Source organism: Halichoerus grypus, chromosome 11, assembly GCF_964656455.1.
Source record: "Halichoerus grypus chromosome 11, mHalGry1.hap1.1, whole genome shotgun sequence".
In the NCBI taxonomy this organism is placed as follows: Eukaryota; Metazoa; Chordata; class Mammalia; order Carnivora; family Phocidae; genus Halichoerus; species Halichoerus grypus.
In genome coordinates, this window is record NC_135722.1 from 111523868 (window position 1) to 111544608 (window position 20741).

Sequence of the window (20741 nt, forward strand, 5' to 3'; positions counted from 1 at the left end):
ATTCTCAGTCCTTAATGTTCAAATATGTCTTCTTTCCCTTTCTTTCTTCTCCTTCTGGTATTCCCATTACGCAGAAGTTAAACCTTTTGTAGATTTCCTACAGTTCTTAGATATTCTCTTCTGATCTTTTCAGTTTGATTTTTGGTTTTGGAGGTTCCTTTTGAGATATTCTCGAGCAGAGATTCCTTTTCCAGCTGCTTCCAGTTTAAAAATAAGCCAATCGAAGCCATTTTTTGTTTGTTAGTGATTTTGATTTCTAGCTTTTTATTCTTTCTTAAAATTTTCATCTCTATTTTTACACTGCCACACGTTTTTGTATCCTGTCTACTTTATCCATTGGAACCCTTAGCATATTAATCATAGTTGTTTCAAGTTCCTGGTCTGCAAATTCCAACATCCCTGCCGTGTCTGGGTCTAGTTCTGATGCTTGCTCTGTCTCTTCGAATTTTTGTTTTGGTTTGTTTTTACCTTTTAGTGTGTCTTGCAGCTTTTTCTTTATTGATAGTTGGACATCCACTAGGTGAGTAAACTGTTCCAAACAGGCTTTCAGTAATGCGGAGGTTCTACAGTCCTGTGACTAGGCCTCAGTCTTTCACAGACCTTTGCCTCTGGCTATGAACCAAACACAGGCTTCTCCATCTCCCCCTGCTCCCCTTAGCTGAGATAGGCAGCTAGATCGGCTGGAGCTGGGTATTTTCCTTCTGCCACAGACTTATGGTCTGATAAAACACTGGCAGGTGAAGCTCTGCTTAACTAGTTTCTCCTGAGGGTGACCTTATTAAGAAGAACAGAGTGCTCTGGCATATTTTAAAATGGTTGCTTTTCCCCTCCCCCTGCAGAAAGCACTGGGGGATTTTTCTGATACTCACTGTGAGAGTTTCAGGAGGTAAAATTCACAAAGTAAGGGCCCTCTCCCCCCTCCCCCCCCCCACTATCTGAGGCCCCTGGAGTTTTTATTTCCCAGACTTAGCTCCACTGTGCCTCCAGCAATTTGTTAATTACAGTTCCTTTTTTTCCTCCCTCAGCACTGGATCCCATGGAGGTTTCTGCTCCGGCGAGTTGTGATTCTCTGGAGGTTTGCCCTGCGACCTCACTTCTTTTATGAATTTAAGAATTGTTGGTTTTTCCATTTTCACAGTTTTTACTTGTTAGGCCGAAGTGGTAACTTCCAAGATCCTTATGTGTTAGACCAGAAACTGGGAGTCTCAATACATTTTAAAAAATGAGAACCATCTGGGTTTGGATTTGAGGGGATGATCAGAAATATACAGACAAAATTAAAAAATTTTTTCCCATGCTGAAAAAAAAAACATTTTTTTTTCTAACTTACAACTGTTAATTAACTCCTAGAGTTGACATTCTTATCTATTTCCAGTGCTTACAGCAAAAGACATTGGTCACCCTGGAGAGGGCCCACTGGAGGAAATGTGTTATAAAAATAAATTTTCCACCTTTTTATTTTCTCTGTGACAGAAACTGAGTTGTCTTTGGAATGTAAAACCTTTTCAAATGTATTTCAGGAATATCTTTGTATCATTCAGCTGGGAAAAAAAACAAATTTTCTCTTTCCATAGTTCCCTCCAATTCCCAGGGGCCTTCTAGGGCAGAATCACAGACTAAAAATAGCATAGACTAATTTGGGCTCACTTAGGCAAGCTATTTATCCTGTTGTACATAGTTTGTTTTTTTTTTTCTTTTCAAACATCTAGTCATTCCATTAATGCTATGAAAAAATCTATGTGGTATGAACAAGACTGCTGTACCTACTGAGTCACTTCCTTGAAAGTAGTTCTCAGAATTCAGCTTTTGTTGAGCATCTATTACTTGTCTCTCCAATTATATTTCAATACACACTGTTACCGTGTCATAACCATGAATGCTTTATCATCTGCCTAATTACTAAACAAGTCCAATTACACAAACACATTCTTAACATCTAAATATTTTGGTTCTAACTAAAGAAAATTAGGTAATTTTATACATTTTCCTTTCTTTAATTTCTGGATTTCATAGATCTCTCTATATTGTGCCTTTGAGTCCAGATGTTTCCTTGGTGTTTATTTCACACATATACACTTTATTGAAGTGAAGATGCTTGCTTCATTTTCTTCCTTACACACTGGGATGATCATTCATTAATCCTTCATCCATGCTTAGATTTTTTACTCATTATGTTTTCTGAGTTATTCCTTCAAATCTTCAAATTCTCCAGGGGTGCCTGGGTGTCTCAGTTGGTAAGTGTCTGTCTTTGGTTCAGGTCATGATCCCAGAGTCCTGGAATCAAGTCCTGCATGGGGCTCCCTGCTCAGTGGGGAGTCTGCTTCTCCCTCTGCCCCTCCCCCTGCTTGGGCTTTCTCTCTCTCAAATAAATAAATAAATAAAATATTTAAAAAAAAAAAAATTCTCCAGAAAATATCTATTCTATTGCCTCTTATAGCTTTTTATGAAATTCAGTTTGCGATGCGAGTGGGATGGCTGGAAAGACTAATGACAAGTATGTACTTGCCATGGTTAAGTACCCCCTGGTTAAATACTCTTTTAATCACATTTTAAGTGACTGTTCTATCTTCTAGCAACTTCTTGATGGGGTTTTGAATATAGGTGAGGTTCAGTGGGGTGGAGTCCAGAGCTGACAACCAAGAAAGGATTCTTGAGTCTTTGAATTCTTTGGTGCAAAATGGTGGTTTTATGAAAGCACAGGGATAAGACCATGGGCTGAAAGAGGTGCTGCCCCGGGGTGGTGAGGGGTGGCTGATTATATACTAGGGGGTTGGGGGAGGTAAGGAAAAGGGAGGTTTTCAAAAGAACTTTCATATGTTAAAGAAGATTCACAGGATACCTGAGGCCCTGCCATTGTCAAATTAAGGTTGCTTTTCCCTCTAGCAAGGCATTAACATGAAGACAATGGGAAGCTTCCTGGAGGAATGTCACACAGATCCCACCCAGGAGAGTGGGGGGGGGTGCCTTTTGCTCCCTCATCATCCTGACTCCCATCTTACTTTATCACCCTCATCTCAACACATACCAGGTTTAGTGCATTATGTTTTCCTAAGTCAATAAAGGTTAAAGTGGTTGAATCAGTAAGATTCAAGGCATACTTTTAAGGTGGCAAATAACCCTTGAATACCAATTCTATGCCAGGCACTATTCTAGGCACTAAAGATTCAGTGGTAAGACAAAAAAGTCCCTGTACTCTCGGATCTCATAATCCAGTCAGGGAGACAATCAAGGAACCAATTAGCATTAGGTGCTATGAAGAAACTGGGAAAACAGGTTAGAGAATGATGTCTTGAATTTTTCCTTCATAGATACACTATTTATTCAGGGAAGACTTCTCTGATGAGATAACAAGTAAGCAGAGATGTGAATGAAGGTGAGAAGTGGGCTGTGCAGATATCTCCATGGAGGATCTTTCCAGAGGGAGGAAGCAAGAGGGAGGGAGTAGGAGGGATGGAGGCTGAAGCACTCTCGGTCTGTTTGAGGAACACAAGAGAGGAAATTGAAAGCAGAACCACACTTGCAAGTCTCTGAAGGAATCACATCTGCTGATCCCCTTGGCCAAAGGAAGTCTCCCAGGCAACCTCTGAATCTAAAGGTAAGGAAATCAACTCCGCCTCTTTAGTGGGAGGAACTGCAGACACAGGGCAGAAGGCACAGACAGAGAAGCAGGGGAAACACTGGGACTCTCCTGGAAAGTTTTTACCCACATCCCTAATTATTCACTTAGAATAAAAACCCAAAACCTGAACAAATGACAAATAATCTTTTGAGTTTTCTCCCTTAAAGTTTTAATGCAGCAAATAACTTGTTTGATTTTTAAATATTAAATCCCCATTCTATTCCTAGGATAAAGTCAATGTGTTCACCATGCACATGATTTTTAGGAATTTATGTGTTTGGCTTGTTCGTATATGTTAGGGCTTCTGAGTGGACTTCTGGAGATCCATGAGTGCACAGTAATGAATGAGACTGGCCTGTAGTCTTCGGTCTTACATTGTCCCATCTGTTCTAATATTAAGACTATGTTGCTCCTGGGGCACCTGGGTGCCTCAGATGGTTAAGCATCTATCTGACTCTTGGTTTGGTTCAGGTCATGATCTCAGGGTGCTGAGATCAAACCCCACTTGGGTTCTGCACTCAGCGTGGAGTCTGCTTGTCCCTCTCCCTCCCCCTCTGCTCCTCCCCATGCTCGCTTGCACACAGGCTCTCTCTCTCTCTTTCTCAAATAAATAAATAAAAAGGACTATATTGCTCCTATAACAGTGATTGGAAAACATACCCTCTCTTACTGTTCTGTGGAAAGTTGGTTTAAGATTGGATTCATTGCTTCTCAAAATGTTTGGTACAATTTTCCAGTGAAGTCATTTGCACTGTTTTCTTTATGGGGCAATTTTAAATGTTGATTCATGATCTGGGTGTACTTAGGAAGAGTGTATTTCGTAGTCTGTCTAGTGCAGACTTCCTCTGTGAATAGCCAAATAACACCTATTTGAGGCTTTGTGGGCCACATGGGGTCTTTGTAGCACATTTGTCCTTATTTTTATTTTTTTCACAACCGCTTTAAAATGTAAAAGCCATTCTTAGATCACATTTCATTCAGAAACAGTGCACAGGCACAATCTGGCCCAGTTTGCTGGTCCCGGCTACAACGTGCTATTGTATATGCAACTACTAGGTCATGTTTGCCAATTCTGTTCAAAGCTTTTATATCTTTTAAAAAAGAAAGATGTCCCATATCAAATATGAAAAGAGACCTGTTAATATCTCTGAGATTGTGGATTTCTGTTCGTAGATCTTTTACTTCTTGCTTTATGCATTGGGGTCTTATTATTGAGAACTGTTATACAAGCAATTTCTGCTTAATATCAGTGTTAGGTCCATGGGAAAATGACACTTTATGCAAAATGTCACTTACTAGTGAGTAAGGAGCCTATTTTAAATGGAAAAAAGAAATTATAATTCATTCATATTAATGCCAAACCCTCAATCAATTTCCTAAAAATGTCACTAAAACACAGTAAAGAACTTACTCATAACTATCTGTACTGTTTATAAACTAACATGTTATGGTATAAAATGTTCAAAACATAACTTCCTAATCACCAAACACCTAATTAATTTGTTAACCAATACCTGCCTTGTAAAAAGTAACATAATTTCTTTCAGCACCAAAACTATCTCACATAAACATCCCCTTTGTTGACACTGAATGTTTTTCAAAACATCTACTTTTATAGCACAAAAAAAGAATGTCACAGATCAGTATCTCTTGTGTACATTGGTGCAAAAATCCTAAATATTAGTGAGCAAAATCATGCATATTTAGAAAGTAATATATAATGATCAATTGGGATCTATTCTGGTACTGCAAAAATGGTTCAGTACTAAGATATCCATTAAGATATCAATAAATCTAAGGAGAAAAATCATATGATTATCTCCATAGTTGCTTGAAAAGCCTCTTCTTTAAAAAAAAATTGAGAAACCTCCAGGAAATAGGAATTGAGGATATTTTCTTATGCACACACACACACACACACACACACACTTGTATGTAGTTACATATGTGTATATATTTAATCTATTTTACAGTGCGCTGGTGGCGTTAACCAATGAGATTAGACAATAGGAAACAACTGCAGTCATAGGAATTAAAAAAAAAATAGAACAGCTATCTCTAGTTCAAATGATATGATGGTATTCCTAGAAAACTCTAAATCATGTGTGATAAACTAAAACAAGAAAAGAATTCAGTAAGGTATCCAGACATAAAAAGAACATAGAAATTAATGGACTTCTTGTAAGCAAAATAACTATTTAGATAATACAATGGAACATTAACCATATTTAAAATAAGAGGATAAAAATGTTTAAACTTAGGAAAGTGCTTAGCATGGAAAAAACTTTAAAACAATTCTGCCAGACACAAAAATAGATATGAATAAATAAAAAGAGACAACCCTTGTATTTAGATATGAAAACTCAGAGTTGCAAATATGTCAGGTTTGCTTAAATTAATTTATAAATTTAATGTGATCTCAATAAAAATACCAGTAAGCATTTTTTTTATGGAATTAGAAAAGTTGATATCAAAGTTTATATGGAAAAATAAGCATACAAGAATAGCTAGGAAAATACAGAAGAGAAAAGCTAAGAAAAGGGACTAGCTGGACAATATATTAAAACATATCATAAATCCTCTATAATTAAAACAGTTTGGAACTCATATATGAATAAGTGAATATATTATTGGAATAGAATAGCAAGTCTGGACAGAGGCCCAAATACACATGGAAAGTGAATCTGTGATGAATGTGGTAGCAAGCCTGGGAAAGAGTGGAGTTTTTAATAGATGTTGCTGGGGTGAGTGGATAGATAGACAGAAGGTAGAAGGGAATCCATCTCTCACACCATACACAACCAGATATATAGACACAAAATCATACAAGTACTAAGAAGGGTTAACTCTCCTTACACATGACTATGACTCAAAATCCTGATTTGGTAAGATTCAGATGTGCCACTGTTCTCTGGCTCCCCCACAGGAAGAATCCTTCCTTCATTGAACAGCCGTTTCCCTATGAATAATGCGCCATGTTCCACTGGCTTCCTTCAAGGTCATCTGCTTCTCTTTGGCTTTTCCCAGTTCAACTAGGAAATGCCTCCTTCTATATCACAGATTAAATTCTGTATGCTTCAAACTTGCCATGTGTAACAATGATTAACTCTGGCACAAAACAAAACATACACAGAGGCACTGAGAGTGAATGAACACTTTAGTCGGGATTTCTTGAGAGAAAACTTGGAAGAAGAGGCCCACATGGGCCAAGTTTTCCCTTTAATAGCTCTTATTTGCGGACAGGTCACAGTAGCTAGCAAGTAGGATGGGTAAGTTCCCCGGTGGTCTATGGCGTTTATGGCCTGTGGAGTCGAGGACTGAAGTCAGGGCAATTTCAGGGAAGTCACGGGCAATTCCTGGAAAGAGAGCCAAAGGAGGGAGATTCTCAAATTATGTGAGTAAACGGTGGCCAAGACTTTGGCTGGCCGTTGAACCATGCATAAAGGGACAGACGCAATGACAACTAAATATACAGGAACTGACCTGAAATTTGAGCTGCAAACAGGAGAGAAGGAGTCTACAATTTAATTTCAGTCAAATAAATTGCTTTCGAAAGAAAAAATATCAGACTTTTCCAGAGTCTCCAAAACTTAATATTCCAGTCTTCCCAGGATACAATCCAAAATTAATCAGGAAGTAAAGAACCAAGAAAATGTGACCCATCTCTAAGGGAAAGATAATGCACAGGAATGATGCAGCCGGGGATGAGCAGACAAAGGTTTCGAAGCGGCTGCGACAGCTACGGATGCTGAAGGGAAGTGTTGATAGAGACATAGTAGGATGACACAGCATCTGAAATAGTAAAGTCACTGCATGGTTTTAATAGCAGAATTCAGATGCCAGAGGAAAAGAACAGAGAACATAAAGATAGACCAACAGAGAACATCTCACCTCAAGAAAAAGAAACAAGATTGAAAGAAAATAAGCAGAGCTTTAAGCATCTGTGGGACGATACTGTATAGAATAACATACACACATCTGAAGTCTGGGAAGGAGAAAAGCGGACGGGTCAGAAAAAAGTATTTGAACACATAATCTCCTAAGTTTTATCCAAGTATACTGAGGCACAAAACATACACAAAGATTCAAAAAACTCAGAAACTCTGGATTTGCTTTTGATCTATCAGTTTTCCTTCTAGGAATTTACCCTGAAGATGTGCCTCCAACAGTATGAAAATACATGTGTATAAGGTTAGTCACTGTATATTGAATGTATGATGTATACAATACATTGTATATTGTTTGAACAAATTATGATTCATTTTCACCAAGGGACAGCCAATTTTTCTTAAAGGGCCAGACTGTAGTTTGGGGTCCATACTGTCTCTGTTGCTCTGTGCTGAACTCTGTGATTGCAGGAGCCATAAACAGTGTGTAAACAAATGTACGTATGCTCTGTGCCAATAAAACCTCATTTACAAAAATAGATGGTGGGTCAGATTTTGCCAGGGAGTCATGGTTTGCCAGTTCCTGATTTGTACAATGCAGGACTGCACATCTATCCAGGAAAAAAAAAAAAGACTGAAGAGAATCTTTATAAACTGATATGGAGTAATGATTTGATTTTTTTTTTTAAGATTTTATTTATTTATTTGTCAGAGAGAGAGAGCTAGAGCAGGGGGAGCGGCAGGTAGAGGGAGAGGGAGAAGCAGACTCCCCACTGAGCAGGGAGCCCGATGCAGGGCTCGATCCCAGGACCCTGAGATCATGACCTGAGCCGAAGGCAGACGCTTAACTGACTGAGCCACCCAGGTGCCCTGGAGTAATGATTTTAAAGAGACCCACAAAAAGGGGCCAAATCTAGGACCATTTGAACATCAAAATAAATAATGATAATGGATAATAACACTTTGAATAAAATACCTGAGTTCATGAAAAATGAATGAGCAGATGGAAGGGAAAGAAGAGGCCCTTCTTATAGTAGAATGCCAACATATAAATATAGAAGGCATGATGACGTTAGAAATACCACTGTTCTGTAACCACTATAGTAATAATTGCTTCAAGCAAGAATCATCCGTGGATGCTAAAACTCGTGGGTGTAAGTTTGGCTAGGGACAAGGTATTTATTTACACAGACTCCAAGTATCACTCTTGTATTACTTATTAATCACAAAGGTAAGCAATAACTTGACAGTAGAAACCAGGAGCATAGCCCCTTAACCAGGTGAGCAGGGTTAGCCCCCACCATCACAGATGCGGTCACATCACAGGCCTCCGGACACGATCCACGGAGGAGGGCATGACATCCTGTTTGTGGTTCTCCTAGCCGGCACGTGTAACTTCTACCTAATGATGAAGACGTGTCAGACAAACCCAGACTGAGGGCCGTTCCACAGAAATACCTGACCCATGCCATCAAAATGCCAATGCCCCCGTGAAGACTGTTCCAGATCAAAAGGGACGAGACAGACTTGCTGTGTGAATGCAGTGTGTGAGCCGGAACTAGGTCCTGGACCAAACAAACAAAACTGCCAAAAAGGACATTCTTGGAATAATGTGCAAAATCAGATTAAGAACAGAAGATTGATAAGAGAATTGTATAATGTTAAAATTTCTGGTTATGATAGCTGTATCTGATTATCCTTGTTCTTAGGAAATTCACATTGAGATATTTTGGGGTAAAAGGGTATGAAATCTTCAACTTCCTATCAATGGACTAGAAAAAAATGTAATGGTATCTGTATAGAGAGACGATGATGCACCAACTATGAGATATAAATAAAAATATAACAATTGGTGAATTTGGGTGAAAGGTAGGTGCGAGTTCTTTCCACTTTCTAGACACTTTTCTGTAAGCTTTTATTTGAAATTGTTTCAAAATAAAAATTTTAAAAGATAAGACATAAAACCACACATCTGTCACAGCAAAACCAAATCCTGTCACAATAAACTTTCCTGCTTCTCAACAAAAACAATCTACTTGTGATTTTTGACAATGTTCCACCAATTGTATTTGAAATTGTATCGATATACATAACATACAATTGTGTTTAAAATGTTCTTTTGAGTTAGAGTATGTAAATATTAATTTACCCCTTAGAAATATCATCCAAAAAATGTTGTAATGAGAACGAGGCACCCACCACGCAGTCTGGGCACTGAAGGAAACCGGGAGATCGTTACTGCCGCACACACGCTGTTTGCCGACTGAATTTCCTAACAGATTATTCCGTCACCACGAAGCTGTTGGCTGGAAAGCTCAGCAGCTTCCCAGGGGACATCTGGACACGAGGCCCGCAGACAGACGGGGGGGACACCAGAAGGACACTCACCGGCAGGCTCCTGGGCGCCCGGCACGTGTCCGCACCCGCACGTGCCGCGGGGACGGGAAGGCTCACCGCCAGGCCTCAGCTGGGCTCGGCCCTCAGACGCCCGGGGCGGACCGACAGCGCCAGGTGGGGCCGGGTGTGCGGAGGGAGGGGCCGCGGGGTACCCGGATGGAGCTCGGGGTCGCCCGGGGGTCACGACCTCTCCGTGCCCTTCCGCACGGACCCTCTTCACGGCCGTCACGGAAATCAGTCCCTGGCCGAGGCGCGGCTCTGGACACGCACGAACAGGAGTAAATGTTTTCCAGGCGCCGGGTGGGGACTGACGAGGAGCGCGCGCACCCCGTCCGGGAGCACAGACCACACACCTGAGGGGCTTCTCGCGGCAAAGAGCCGCTAAAAGTAGGAACACTCGCAGCAGGGGCTGTGGGGCTGCAGGTGGCAGCTCAGCGCGAGAAAAAGATGCGCTTTGAACCCTGCGGGCCATCTGCGAGCACCCTGGCCGAGGGCGGGGGTCGTCAGGGCAGGGTGGCGCGGGGCGCACGGGCTCTCGCCCCGGCACAGAGCCGCATCACGTCGTGAGTGTCCCGGCACCTCAGGGCTCCAGGAATGTGGCCTCGGTCATCCGGCGTGCGGTCCACGGTGCGGCTGCGCTGCTCGCGGGTACAATCCAGCAGTCAGGGGGCTCCGGCTGCACCCCGCCAGGTGGAGGCGCCCCGAGGGCGAGGGGCTGCAGCCGGGAGAGGGGTGAGGCGCCCCGAGGGCGAGGGGCTGCAGCCGGGAGAGGGGTGAGGCGCCCCGAGGGCGAGGGGCTGCAGCCGGGAGAGGGGTGAGGCGCCCCGAGGGCGAGGGGCTGCAGCCGGGAGAGGGGTGAGGCGCCCCGAGGGCGAGGGGCTGCAGCCGGGAGAGGGGTGAGGCGCCCTGAGGCGAGGGGCTGCAGCCGGGAGAGGGGTGAGGCGCCCCGAGGGCGAGGGGCTGCAGCCGGGAGAGGGGAGGGACGGAGAGTGGGGTCAGAATGTAACTGAGCACAGCGACTATAAGAAACGCAACCCCCCCATGTGTGTAATTATTGGCACACGAAGCTGACTGGAATCAAATGGAAAGACATTTTCTAAATTTTGAGAGGCGTTGTGCCAAAGGAGCCATGAGCCCATAGGAAAGCTGGAACTTTCAACTCATCTTCTGTGAACACCTCCGGCATAAAGTGGTTTGGGCGGGTGGCATTAGCTCAACTCTCAAAGGTTTTGTGTGTATATATATATGTATATATATAAAATTTAATACACACACAGTTGTAAGTTTTTGCTTTTATTAGTCAATCCTGTAAGTCTTTTTCTTTATTGTTTCAGCTTTTGGTGAATGCTTAGAATGGCATTATCCACCTGAAGATTACACATTAAAAAAATAAAGTTCACCTGAATCTTTCTCTAGAGGTTTTATGGTTTCTAAGATTACATTCAGTTGGGGCGCCTGGGTGACTCAGTTGGTTGGGCTACTGCCTTTGGCTTGGGTCGTGATCCTGGAGTGATCCCGGAGTTCCAGGGTTGAGTCCCGGAGTCCTGCGTTGGGCTCCCTGCTCAGTGGGGAGCCTGCTTCTCTCTCTGGCCCTCCCCGCCCCATGCTCCCATTCTCTCTCTCAAATAAATGGGCAAAATCTTAAAAAAAAAAAAGATTATTCAATTTCCTAATGCATTGCATTTATTTTATGGCTAAGGTGGAGACCGAAATCTCTTACCTTCTTCCCTTTATTCAGTATGACTTCATTTCCTCCAGTGAGTTAAGATATGTCCTTTATCCTACCATAAAATCTTTTATATCCTTAAACCTCTGACTGAACTTTCTATTATATTCTTTTAATGTTTCTATTTTGTGAATATCCATCTATTTATTGTGGTTTTACTAAATCATTTAATGTTTTATAGAGCAAGTTCCTTTCACTGCTTTCTAAAAATGAATTTACTTGCTTTTGTCACATTTATTCTTAGAAAAAATAAATAATAGAGAAAACCTGTCCCTATAGGGGAAGACAATATTGAAAATACTACATTCTAGGTACGCCTGGGTGGCTCAGATGGTTGGGCGTCTGCCTTAGGCTCAGGTCATGATCCCAGGGTCCTGGGATCGAGTATCACATCGGGCTCCCTGCTCTGCGGGAAGCCTGCTTCTCCTCCCTCTGCTGCTCCCCCTGCTTGTGCTCTCTCTCTCTCTCTGACAAAGTCTTTTAAAAAAGAAAATACATTATACCCAAATTATACATTTAACACCAGTCTCATCAAACTATCAAACTATAATTTGTGTAGACTTTGACTCATTTTAAGTTTATAATTTTCTTTATATGGGTTTTACAGTTCTTGGTTAAATTTACTTCAATTTATTTTATATTTTGTAGACTTTATTTTGACTGGCTATTGCTAACATACAGGAAAACTACGGAATTTTCTGTTTACCTTTATACTCTAACATTGTTCCAAACACATTTCTTACTCTTTGGTTTAGTAATTTCAGTTAAAAATCTAATTTTTTTACAGTAAAGAATTATGTCATCTGTCAACTAATAGATTTAGATTCTTTTTCAGACTTTTCCTCTTATTTATCATGTTTTATTTAGCTTATTGTAGAAGTTCTTAGTTCATGAGTAATAGTAATGTATAGTGACACCTTTATCTTATTCCTTATATCAGTGGAATCATCTTTGGTATTTCTCCATGTTGGTTTTATTTGAAATAGGTATTCTTCACCATAGTAATGATGTGTCTGTTATTCTTAGTTTACTAAGTTTTTTAAAAAACATACATTAGGAATATTGATTTTTATCAACTGTGCATTTTGGATCCCTGGAGATAGTTAATTTTTGAATTTTGTACTTTTTCTTAAAGGATCTTGGTGTTCATTGAATTTACCACAGTTAATATTCATTCACTTTACAGCATATGTAGAAAATTGAGGTCCAGGCTGTATTTGAATACCTCCAGTGATAGGAAAATATGTATAATGGCAGCTCTGTCCATTCTTTATATGTCTGGATTTACTGAGCCTGGGTGACAGCACCCCATAACTGAGCAGTATTCTCAGCCGACCTCCAACTCCTCTATTACCCAGTCCATACTTGTTAATCTTGCTGTCAAATATATTACACGATGCCCTTGGTCAATAGTTTACTGAAAGCATTCTAATCACTCTACCAAAAGAGAAGTTAATTTAGTCCAACATGACCTGTCCTAAATGAAGCCATGTAATCCCAGTGCTTACACAAAATACCCATATAATAATGTTAGGATGCTGGATGTCTATTAAGCTCAAGTTACAGCAAAAATTAAAATAGGTGGCTAATGTTTCACATAATGTTTCTAATGTTTAACCTAATAAAGTTTTAGCTGTAACAGAGATAGTAAATGTACTTATTACAACCTCACTACTTTAAAAATTCCGATACGGAGGCTCAGAGATGTAGCGCCTGCCAACTATCTGCCTCAAACCTTAATCTACACAGACCTTCACTGAGAGACGCTCAGGCCTTCTGATGCTTGTGGGGTGTTCTTGTTTTTCCCCTGTGGAGTCTTCGTGAGTTAGGAGTCAGGACTCAGGGGCTTTAAATTATCCAGATGGTTTCCTGACTCAACTATTATCTATAGCTGTCGGCCAACTAACCCAAACTGCGTTTCCCAGAAAAGCTCTTGTGTCCGTGGTTTCCCATCAGCAACAGCAGCTGCCCCGGTCTTCTACGCGGCACCTTCTTAGTGTCTTCCTGAGTCAGCGTCTCACAGGGTTTTCCCAAACTCTGTCCCTGAGGCTGGCGGTCACTTTGTTTTCTTTGCCTTTGGGCTCCTAGCCTGAGACCTTCTAGAGGGCAACCCTTTTCTTATTCATTTTGCCTCACTTGACTTTTCAAAATACTGTTATAATAATTATACCAGTTTTTGTAAAATTAACCAATAATCAATCAAACTGTGCAGATGTGTATAGTAAGGTGTCCCTCCCATCCCATAGAGAACAAAGCCCACCTTCATGCCTGAGTCTTGGAGTTAAAGCAGAGTGTTCTGTTTCATCTCAATACCTTAAACAGATGACAGGAGCGCGCGGAACGTGAGATTACGTGACACTCCACCTCTGTGAGAACCAGGATTTCCGTCTTCTTTGGTCCACATCCACTCAACACTGCTGGACTTGATTAAGACATGTTACTAGTTTGAGAAGTTGTCTTCTGTTCTACTGTGTTTTTAAACATAATTGAAGAGATGAAACTTCGTAGATAAGCATACAATGCAGAAAGAGACGGAGGGGCCCTCAGTAATTATCACTTACCAATGAATAAATGAAGCAGGAGATTAAAGGTGCTGTCTGAAATCACAAACTTTCTGTTAGGGGAATGGCTAAAGCAAGAACCCAGGCTTTCAGACTCCAACCTGATCCTCTTTGTGCTTCTTCATAAACTCCTGCCTCTGGGGAGAGATGGGGTTTACTCGTCCAGTACCAACTGTATGTCAGGTAATAGAGGAAAACATGTCTTATGTTGCAAAATGATAAACTGATGTCACATCATCAGTTTACTGTAATAACTCTTTCAGTGTGAAGGTTGCTACCTGAGTATGAAAAACCGTGTGATGAGAAAAGGCACAAACAGCTCAACAAACTAGAACAACAAAGTAATTATGTCTCAATTTTTGTTTTTTAAGTTAAAGACTAACACTTCAACTAACACCATCAGTCTTTTCCAACTTTGCTTTGACTCATAGAATTTGAGTCAAGTCGAAAACATTTGGATATTACTTCCCCCACTAAATTGTTTCCTGCACTTCATGTTTCTAAACAGATTACCTTGGTGCTGTTTAGATTAAACATTAACTAATTCATTCAAGCAACAAAGGTGTTGCGTTCTCACAGATAGCATTTGCCATGAACAAACACATTTCAAGCAGAGTATCTTATTGCTATGTGTAATTACCAGAAAATAAAAACTTTAAATCATGGCTCCAGATGTTGAGAAATCAAAAAAAGGAGATTCTTAAATCAGGAACAACACACTTAAGAATGACTGAGGTTTTTCAGAGTAAACGTACTTTTGGTGGTCTAGAGTGTTTCCGTATTTTTTTGGTCTATACTTCATCCATCCATCCATCCATCCCACATACCTGCGCCACATACAGAGCTAGGCTCTCAGGGTGCAGTGGTTCCCACCCTCTTGAGCTTTAGCTCCTAGTGTGCTGGCAAACTCAAAACCTCTAAATTTGTGATCTCTTTTTACCCTCTATCAAGTTGATTGCTTGTGCTCACACTTCCAACATCCATTTCATTGCTCACCTGTTCATGGGAAGCGAAGGTATCTTTACTTCAGAATTTCAGACCATCTGGCTCTCTTCACTCCAACTGTAATGGGCTTCAGATCTTTTCATGTCTGGCTCCTCACCCTCTCTCTTCACTTAACCAGCACCTCCTTGGAGAGGCCTCTTTTAACCACCTAACCTGAAATAGTCCCCAGTTACTATCACATCACTGTTATTTTCATTGTGGCCTTTGTGTCTGATACTTTTCATTTGCTTGTTTATTCTCTGTCTCCCTTTCTTCCCTGAAAGCCCTGTGAAGGCAGACAGGGCCCTTATCAGGCTAATTTGCCTCTGAATCCTAAAATGGTGCTTGGTACACAGTTGGCATTGATTAAATATTTATTGAATAAATGAATCAATGGATTCCTAATTAACTACTTCTTGAACTACTATACTGATTCATCCTTGCTGAGAAGTTTTAAGTTCTCACATCTGTGAAGATTAAGTCAGAATTTAAAACTAAATCTTAAAATTAAAAACGGTTTAGAAATGTAGGAAACATCTGGCAGAGAAATAATTTCATCATTTGCAGTGATGGAAGGAAAGGTTTTCTCTGAAGTAAGCAGGTTGCTGGCCTCTTTGTCGCATCATCAGAAAATGCCTATTTTTGTTGGTTTGCTCAGGAACTGGGAACATCTGGTGTTGGGAACATACAACGTTGCTCATTTTAAAGTAAAGTGTTAACAATAACTTAAGGGGTTGGGAGTGGGAGAGAAAATGCCCTAAGAAAATGAAGACAGTCTGGAGAGTCTCTTGGCCTTTAAAACAGACAAAACCAAAACAGGTTTCTTTGGTTCTTCAAGAATCTTAAAGGAACCTTCCTAGAAAGTTCTCAATTTGTGTGATTTCCAAATGAGCAGACTTGGGGGGGGGGGAGAAAGAAAGAAAAGGGAAGGAAGGAAGAGGGAGGGGAAGGAAGGATCAAAGAATCAAAGAAAGAAGAAAGGAAAGAAAAAAGAAGGAAAGAAGAGAAAAGAAAAGAGAAAAGGGAAAAGCAAAGAAAGGAAAGAAGGAAGGAGCGCGCGCGTGTGGCTCCGCCTAGTTCAGGGTTATCCCGGCCCCGAAAGTGGCGGCGACCAGACCGGCTGACTTCTGGGGGCCGGTTCAGATCCCTTTAAAGGTGGGGACCCCCGGAGGACGCGGGGGAGGCCGGGGGGAGCGAGGCCGGAGCCTCGGTGGACGCGGCAACTCAGCCGGGTGCCCCGCTCTGCGCTCGCCCGCGCCGCTGCGCCCGCCGCCCCGCCCGCACTCGCTCCGCCCCGGAGCCCCGGCCCCCTCCCCGCGGGGTCCCCTCGCCGGACGCGCTCGGGCCAGGTCCCCTGGTGACCCCCTGAGTGCTGACTTCTCCCCCGGCCGGCCTGGGAGCCGCTCGCAGAGCTCGGAACCGCGGACGTCCGCAACCCCCGCCTCAACTCGGTGCCCGGGGCGCGGGTCTGCGGGCGGCCAGTCGGACGGGGGTGGCGGGCCCCTGCGCGCGCCGTCTCTGCGCACCGGCCCGCCGGGCCAGCCGACGTGCCTGCCCCGAGAGCCGGCCCTCCGCCGGCCGGGCGCTCGCGCCATGAACCAGAGCCCGGTGTTCGCGCCCCGCAGGGGCGGCTCTCCCCGGCGGGCGGCCGGAGCCGGCGCGCGGCGCAACGAGAGCCAGGACTACCTGCTCTTGGACTCGGAGCCCGGAGACGACTGCTGCCCTCAGCCCCCGCGGCCGGCCTACGGCTACTACCCCTGCCTGTGAGTGCGGGCGCCGCGGGCGGGGGGTGCCGGCGGGAGGGGGGAGCCGGGGCCGCGCGCGTCCGGACACGCGTGTCCCTCCCTGGGCCGTGCGAGCCTGGGTTGGGCCCCGAGCGAGCGGAGGGGCGCGCGCGTCTAGGTTTTGTCCCTGGTGAGCACACACGGGTATGTTGGCTCGGGAGAGCGTGACCTCGGGGTACCGACTCCGCGAAGGAGGGGCAGGTGTCGGTCTCGAGCCCCAGCAGCTCCCCGTCTGCTCAGACCCCTTGGCACTGCGCCGAAGGCACGGGCTGGGCCGCGAGACTCGGGGTCTAAGGGAGAGAGGCTACCCGGCTCAGGGTCCCCGGCGCGCCCCGCGTCCGCGCGCGCTGCTGCCCCTGCCCTCGGCCGGGCGCGCTCGGGCCCTCCCGCTGCCAGACCCCGCACAAGTTCGCAGGTGTCAGTGGAGGCGCGAGCTTGCCCGGCACGCCCGGCCCCCAGGTCGCCGGGTTAGGTCGGGGACAGGGAAGCGCGGGAGGCTTTCCCACCCTGAGCGCCAGGCGTTCCCCGAGGGCGCCCAGGGGGTGCGGGGCGGGAGACTCGTCCGTTGTGGAGGCGAGGGGGTCGAGGGCGTTTGCGGGGAACCCAGAGCGACTACGGGATTTTATTTAAGAATCTGGAGGGGGTTTTCTGCGAGGGAGGTTGGGGGTTGGCGGGGGCGGGCAGGGGGTGGAATGAGTGAGAAGCCTTCCATCCCGCACACGCCGGGGAGCTCAGGGGCGGCTGGCGGACAGCCTCTCTGCCTCTTTGTCACTTCCCTCGATTGGGTAGTGTGGGTTCCTGACGTTCCTTCCGCACGCGGTTTCCCGAGGAAAGCAGATCTCAGCAGCAGTTCGGTAAGCAGCTCTAGAGTACGTGGTGGGGGTGCTGGGGACGCTCAGCTCCCCACTCCATCCCCCCTGCCGGCTCCTGCAAACCCTTGGTCAGGTCTGCCCAGCGTCAAGGACTGGTGTGTTCCCTTTCTCAGGAAGAGGCGAGCCCCAGGAAATGGTGCATCTAATTTTTTCCCAAGATAGAAAAAAGTTGGAACTGGTTCCATTCATCTTTGTGCTGTACAATTGGAAAGTATTTACTATTTTCTTTCTTTCTCAAAAATTAAGATATATATCACATACCATAGAGTTCATCCATTTACATTGTACATATCAGTAGTTAATATATCCACAGAGGTGTGAAAAAATCATCACTGTCTAATTCCATGACATTTTCATCATCCACAAAAGAATCTCGTACTTGACATTGAATTAGAAAATATTTCTATGTCTTATAGCACAGTGCTTCTCAAACCTTAATGGGCGGACAAATTACCCGGGAATCTTGTTAAAATGCAGATTCTGATGCAGCAGGGCCCAGGTGCAGCCCAAGAGTCTGTGTATCTAATGATCTCTGAGATGATGCTAGTCCACGGACCACACCCTGAGGAGCAAGGAGGTACATGCCAAGAACAACAGACGGGAAGAAAAACAAATCAATCCTGGATATTCTGAATACAGCTATTTTCAATCGTGCTTTGAGGGTATATGTTTAAAACATAAGTGAATTTTTTTTTTTTTTTGGCTTAGACTTGAGACCCGCTAAGCCTGAGGGTTAGGTATTTGATAATGTCACCTGCAGCTACTTAAGCAACTTTAAAAAGCTTTTTAACAATCAGGCTGTCCTGTAGAGAAAATTTAAAATTTTTTTCAACTGATCGTCCTATAATTTGTTACTGTGTCTGTGAGAAAAATAATTTTGATTTTAAAAACTTGTGTTTGTAAATTAGGAGTGAGAGAGACTAAGTGAAGTAATAATTCGAAATTGTCCTGTAAACTTTTCCCAGTGCTTTCTTCGAATGTGACCCACCGCCTTATTGATTTATCCACTTCTTAACATTACCTGCTCTCTAAAGAATAAGCATTCTCCTCTCTTACTTCAGGAATCTCAGACCATTCTAAATGTGTAGACCAGGACAGCAGAGAGATGACAGAAATATTTTAATGTGCTTCAGTTCATAATGAACACCCCTGTATCATGTCAAAGATACTATAATTAATTACAGGATGAACCATATTCCAGAATAAGAGTTTGTTTTGTCTAAATCTATTATTTCCATAAGATTCTGTAGTTAGTTTTCATTCTGCTTACTCTGGTGAGGTTTTTTATTTTTTCCAGTTGAATAATTAAGTACAGTGTTTAGACCAGTCAACAACAGTACTTCACACCTATGATGTACGAGATGGAACTGAAGAAAATCCCTTCCTTCTGGTAGAGTACAAAAAAGCCCTTCCTTACGCTTTTGACTTGTGATGTAAGCAATGTCATCTATTTTCCTAGAGTGGGAGGTGAATTACTTGTGGAAGTGGCACACTGGAGATGTGGACATCACCATTTTCTCAAATCATTGAGATTTTTCCCTTAGGAGATCACAAATTATTGCAAGTTGTCATTTCTGTGGGATAAATTCTGTAACTTTTGCTAAAAAATTCTGTTTCGTAGTTTTCGTATGTGGAAAGATTTTTATGTTGTTTATATCATGGGGCTTTTACTACTGAAAATTGTGGCAAATCTTCTTGAGAGCAGTTGCATATATTCAGGCCTTAATAGTGTTTAAGTGGTAACATTCGAAATAGTGTTTAGGAAAAAAAAAGATTCCCTTTCTCTCTCTTTCCTACTTTTAGTCAGAAATCAGTTAAAACACTCTCTTTTGATCAGTTGGTGATGGTGATTAGCAAGAAATGGTCTAAGTCCTCCCCGGGTCCAGGAGGTATGTCAGAGAGTTACTTCACTTAGAAGTTAAAAGTTTGTCTCTAGTCTATTTACTTTTGAACATGGGGAAGAATCCTGGATGTAAAAAATAATATGGAGGGTTTCTAACTACTCAAGATCTGAAATACAGTTCCATCAGCCTTCTGCTTGGGAAGGACTAATTGATTAAGCTCTTGCAATGCGGTAGACTGAGATAATCTAAAAAAAAAATTATGGTTACAGATACCTCGTAAAACTGGATAAAATATTTAAAATGATTTCAAAACATTAACTAATTTTGCAATCAGTGAATCAGTGAAAAGGGATTATTACCATGTGCCCGAAGCAAAGCAATTAAAAGTGAGTATAGCCTGTGTTGAACTGAGCTGTGGCTGCTTCGTGGGTTATGCATTTGCGTGAACACGGTGGTTGGAGTCGAACGTCTGCATGGGACAGATGACGCTAAGGCCTTGGTTCCAGATGAGCCATGGAGCTGGGACTAAGACATGCCTGCCCCCTGCGTAAAACCAGGACCTTTCCTTTAATGAAAAGTTAGGCTGGAAAAATACCACCAGCAATGAGTGAGAATAAGAAACCCAATTAGTAAGAGAAAAAGAAATCCTTGGCTAAGAATTGTATTCTTTGCTCCTGTGTCATGTGAGTTTTTGTTTTTGCACTTGTTTTTTACACCACTTTCTGACCTAGAAATCTTCATGTCAGAAAATACCCTTGGGGATCCTCGAAGAGTAAAGCACAAAGCCATCCCTAAGCGATAGTACCAATCATCTAGACTGCCAAGGATTTTCAAGGAAACAGCAAGCCCGCTGAAGAAATGCTCACTCTAATACATGACCGGACGCACAAGGAAATGATCAATCACGAATGAGAGTGAGCAGATGATATAATCCCTGGGGAGAGTCAGCAGAAGACACAACAGCAGTTTTTAAACTTAAACACTTGACATAATAGAACAACATGAAAGAGAATGTAAAATGGGCATGTATAAAATGTCGACAATATATAACAAATCAGACCCCAAGA

At 43.0% G+C, this 20741-nt stretch overlaps 1 protein-coding gene across 2 annotated transcripts in view; it reads left to right on the forward strand.

The window, feature by feature from the left end:
* The first annotated feature begins 16546 nt into the window (after positions 1-16546).
* Positions 16547-20741, forward strand: part of TRPC6 (transient receptor potential cation channel subfamily C member 6) — a 110180-nt gene continuing 105985 nt past the window's right edge. Inside the window, exon 1 of one of the 2 annotated variants that reach the window (XM_036115891.2) lies at positions 16547-16937. In XM_036115891.2, the coding sequence (XP_035971784.1) occupies positions 16768-16937 (170 nt within the window). In that variant the 5' untranslated portion in view covers positions 16547-16767. The remainder of the gene's footprint in view (positions 16938-20741) is intronic. The other variant, XM_036115890.2, reaches the window with a different exon arrangement.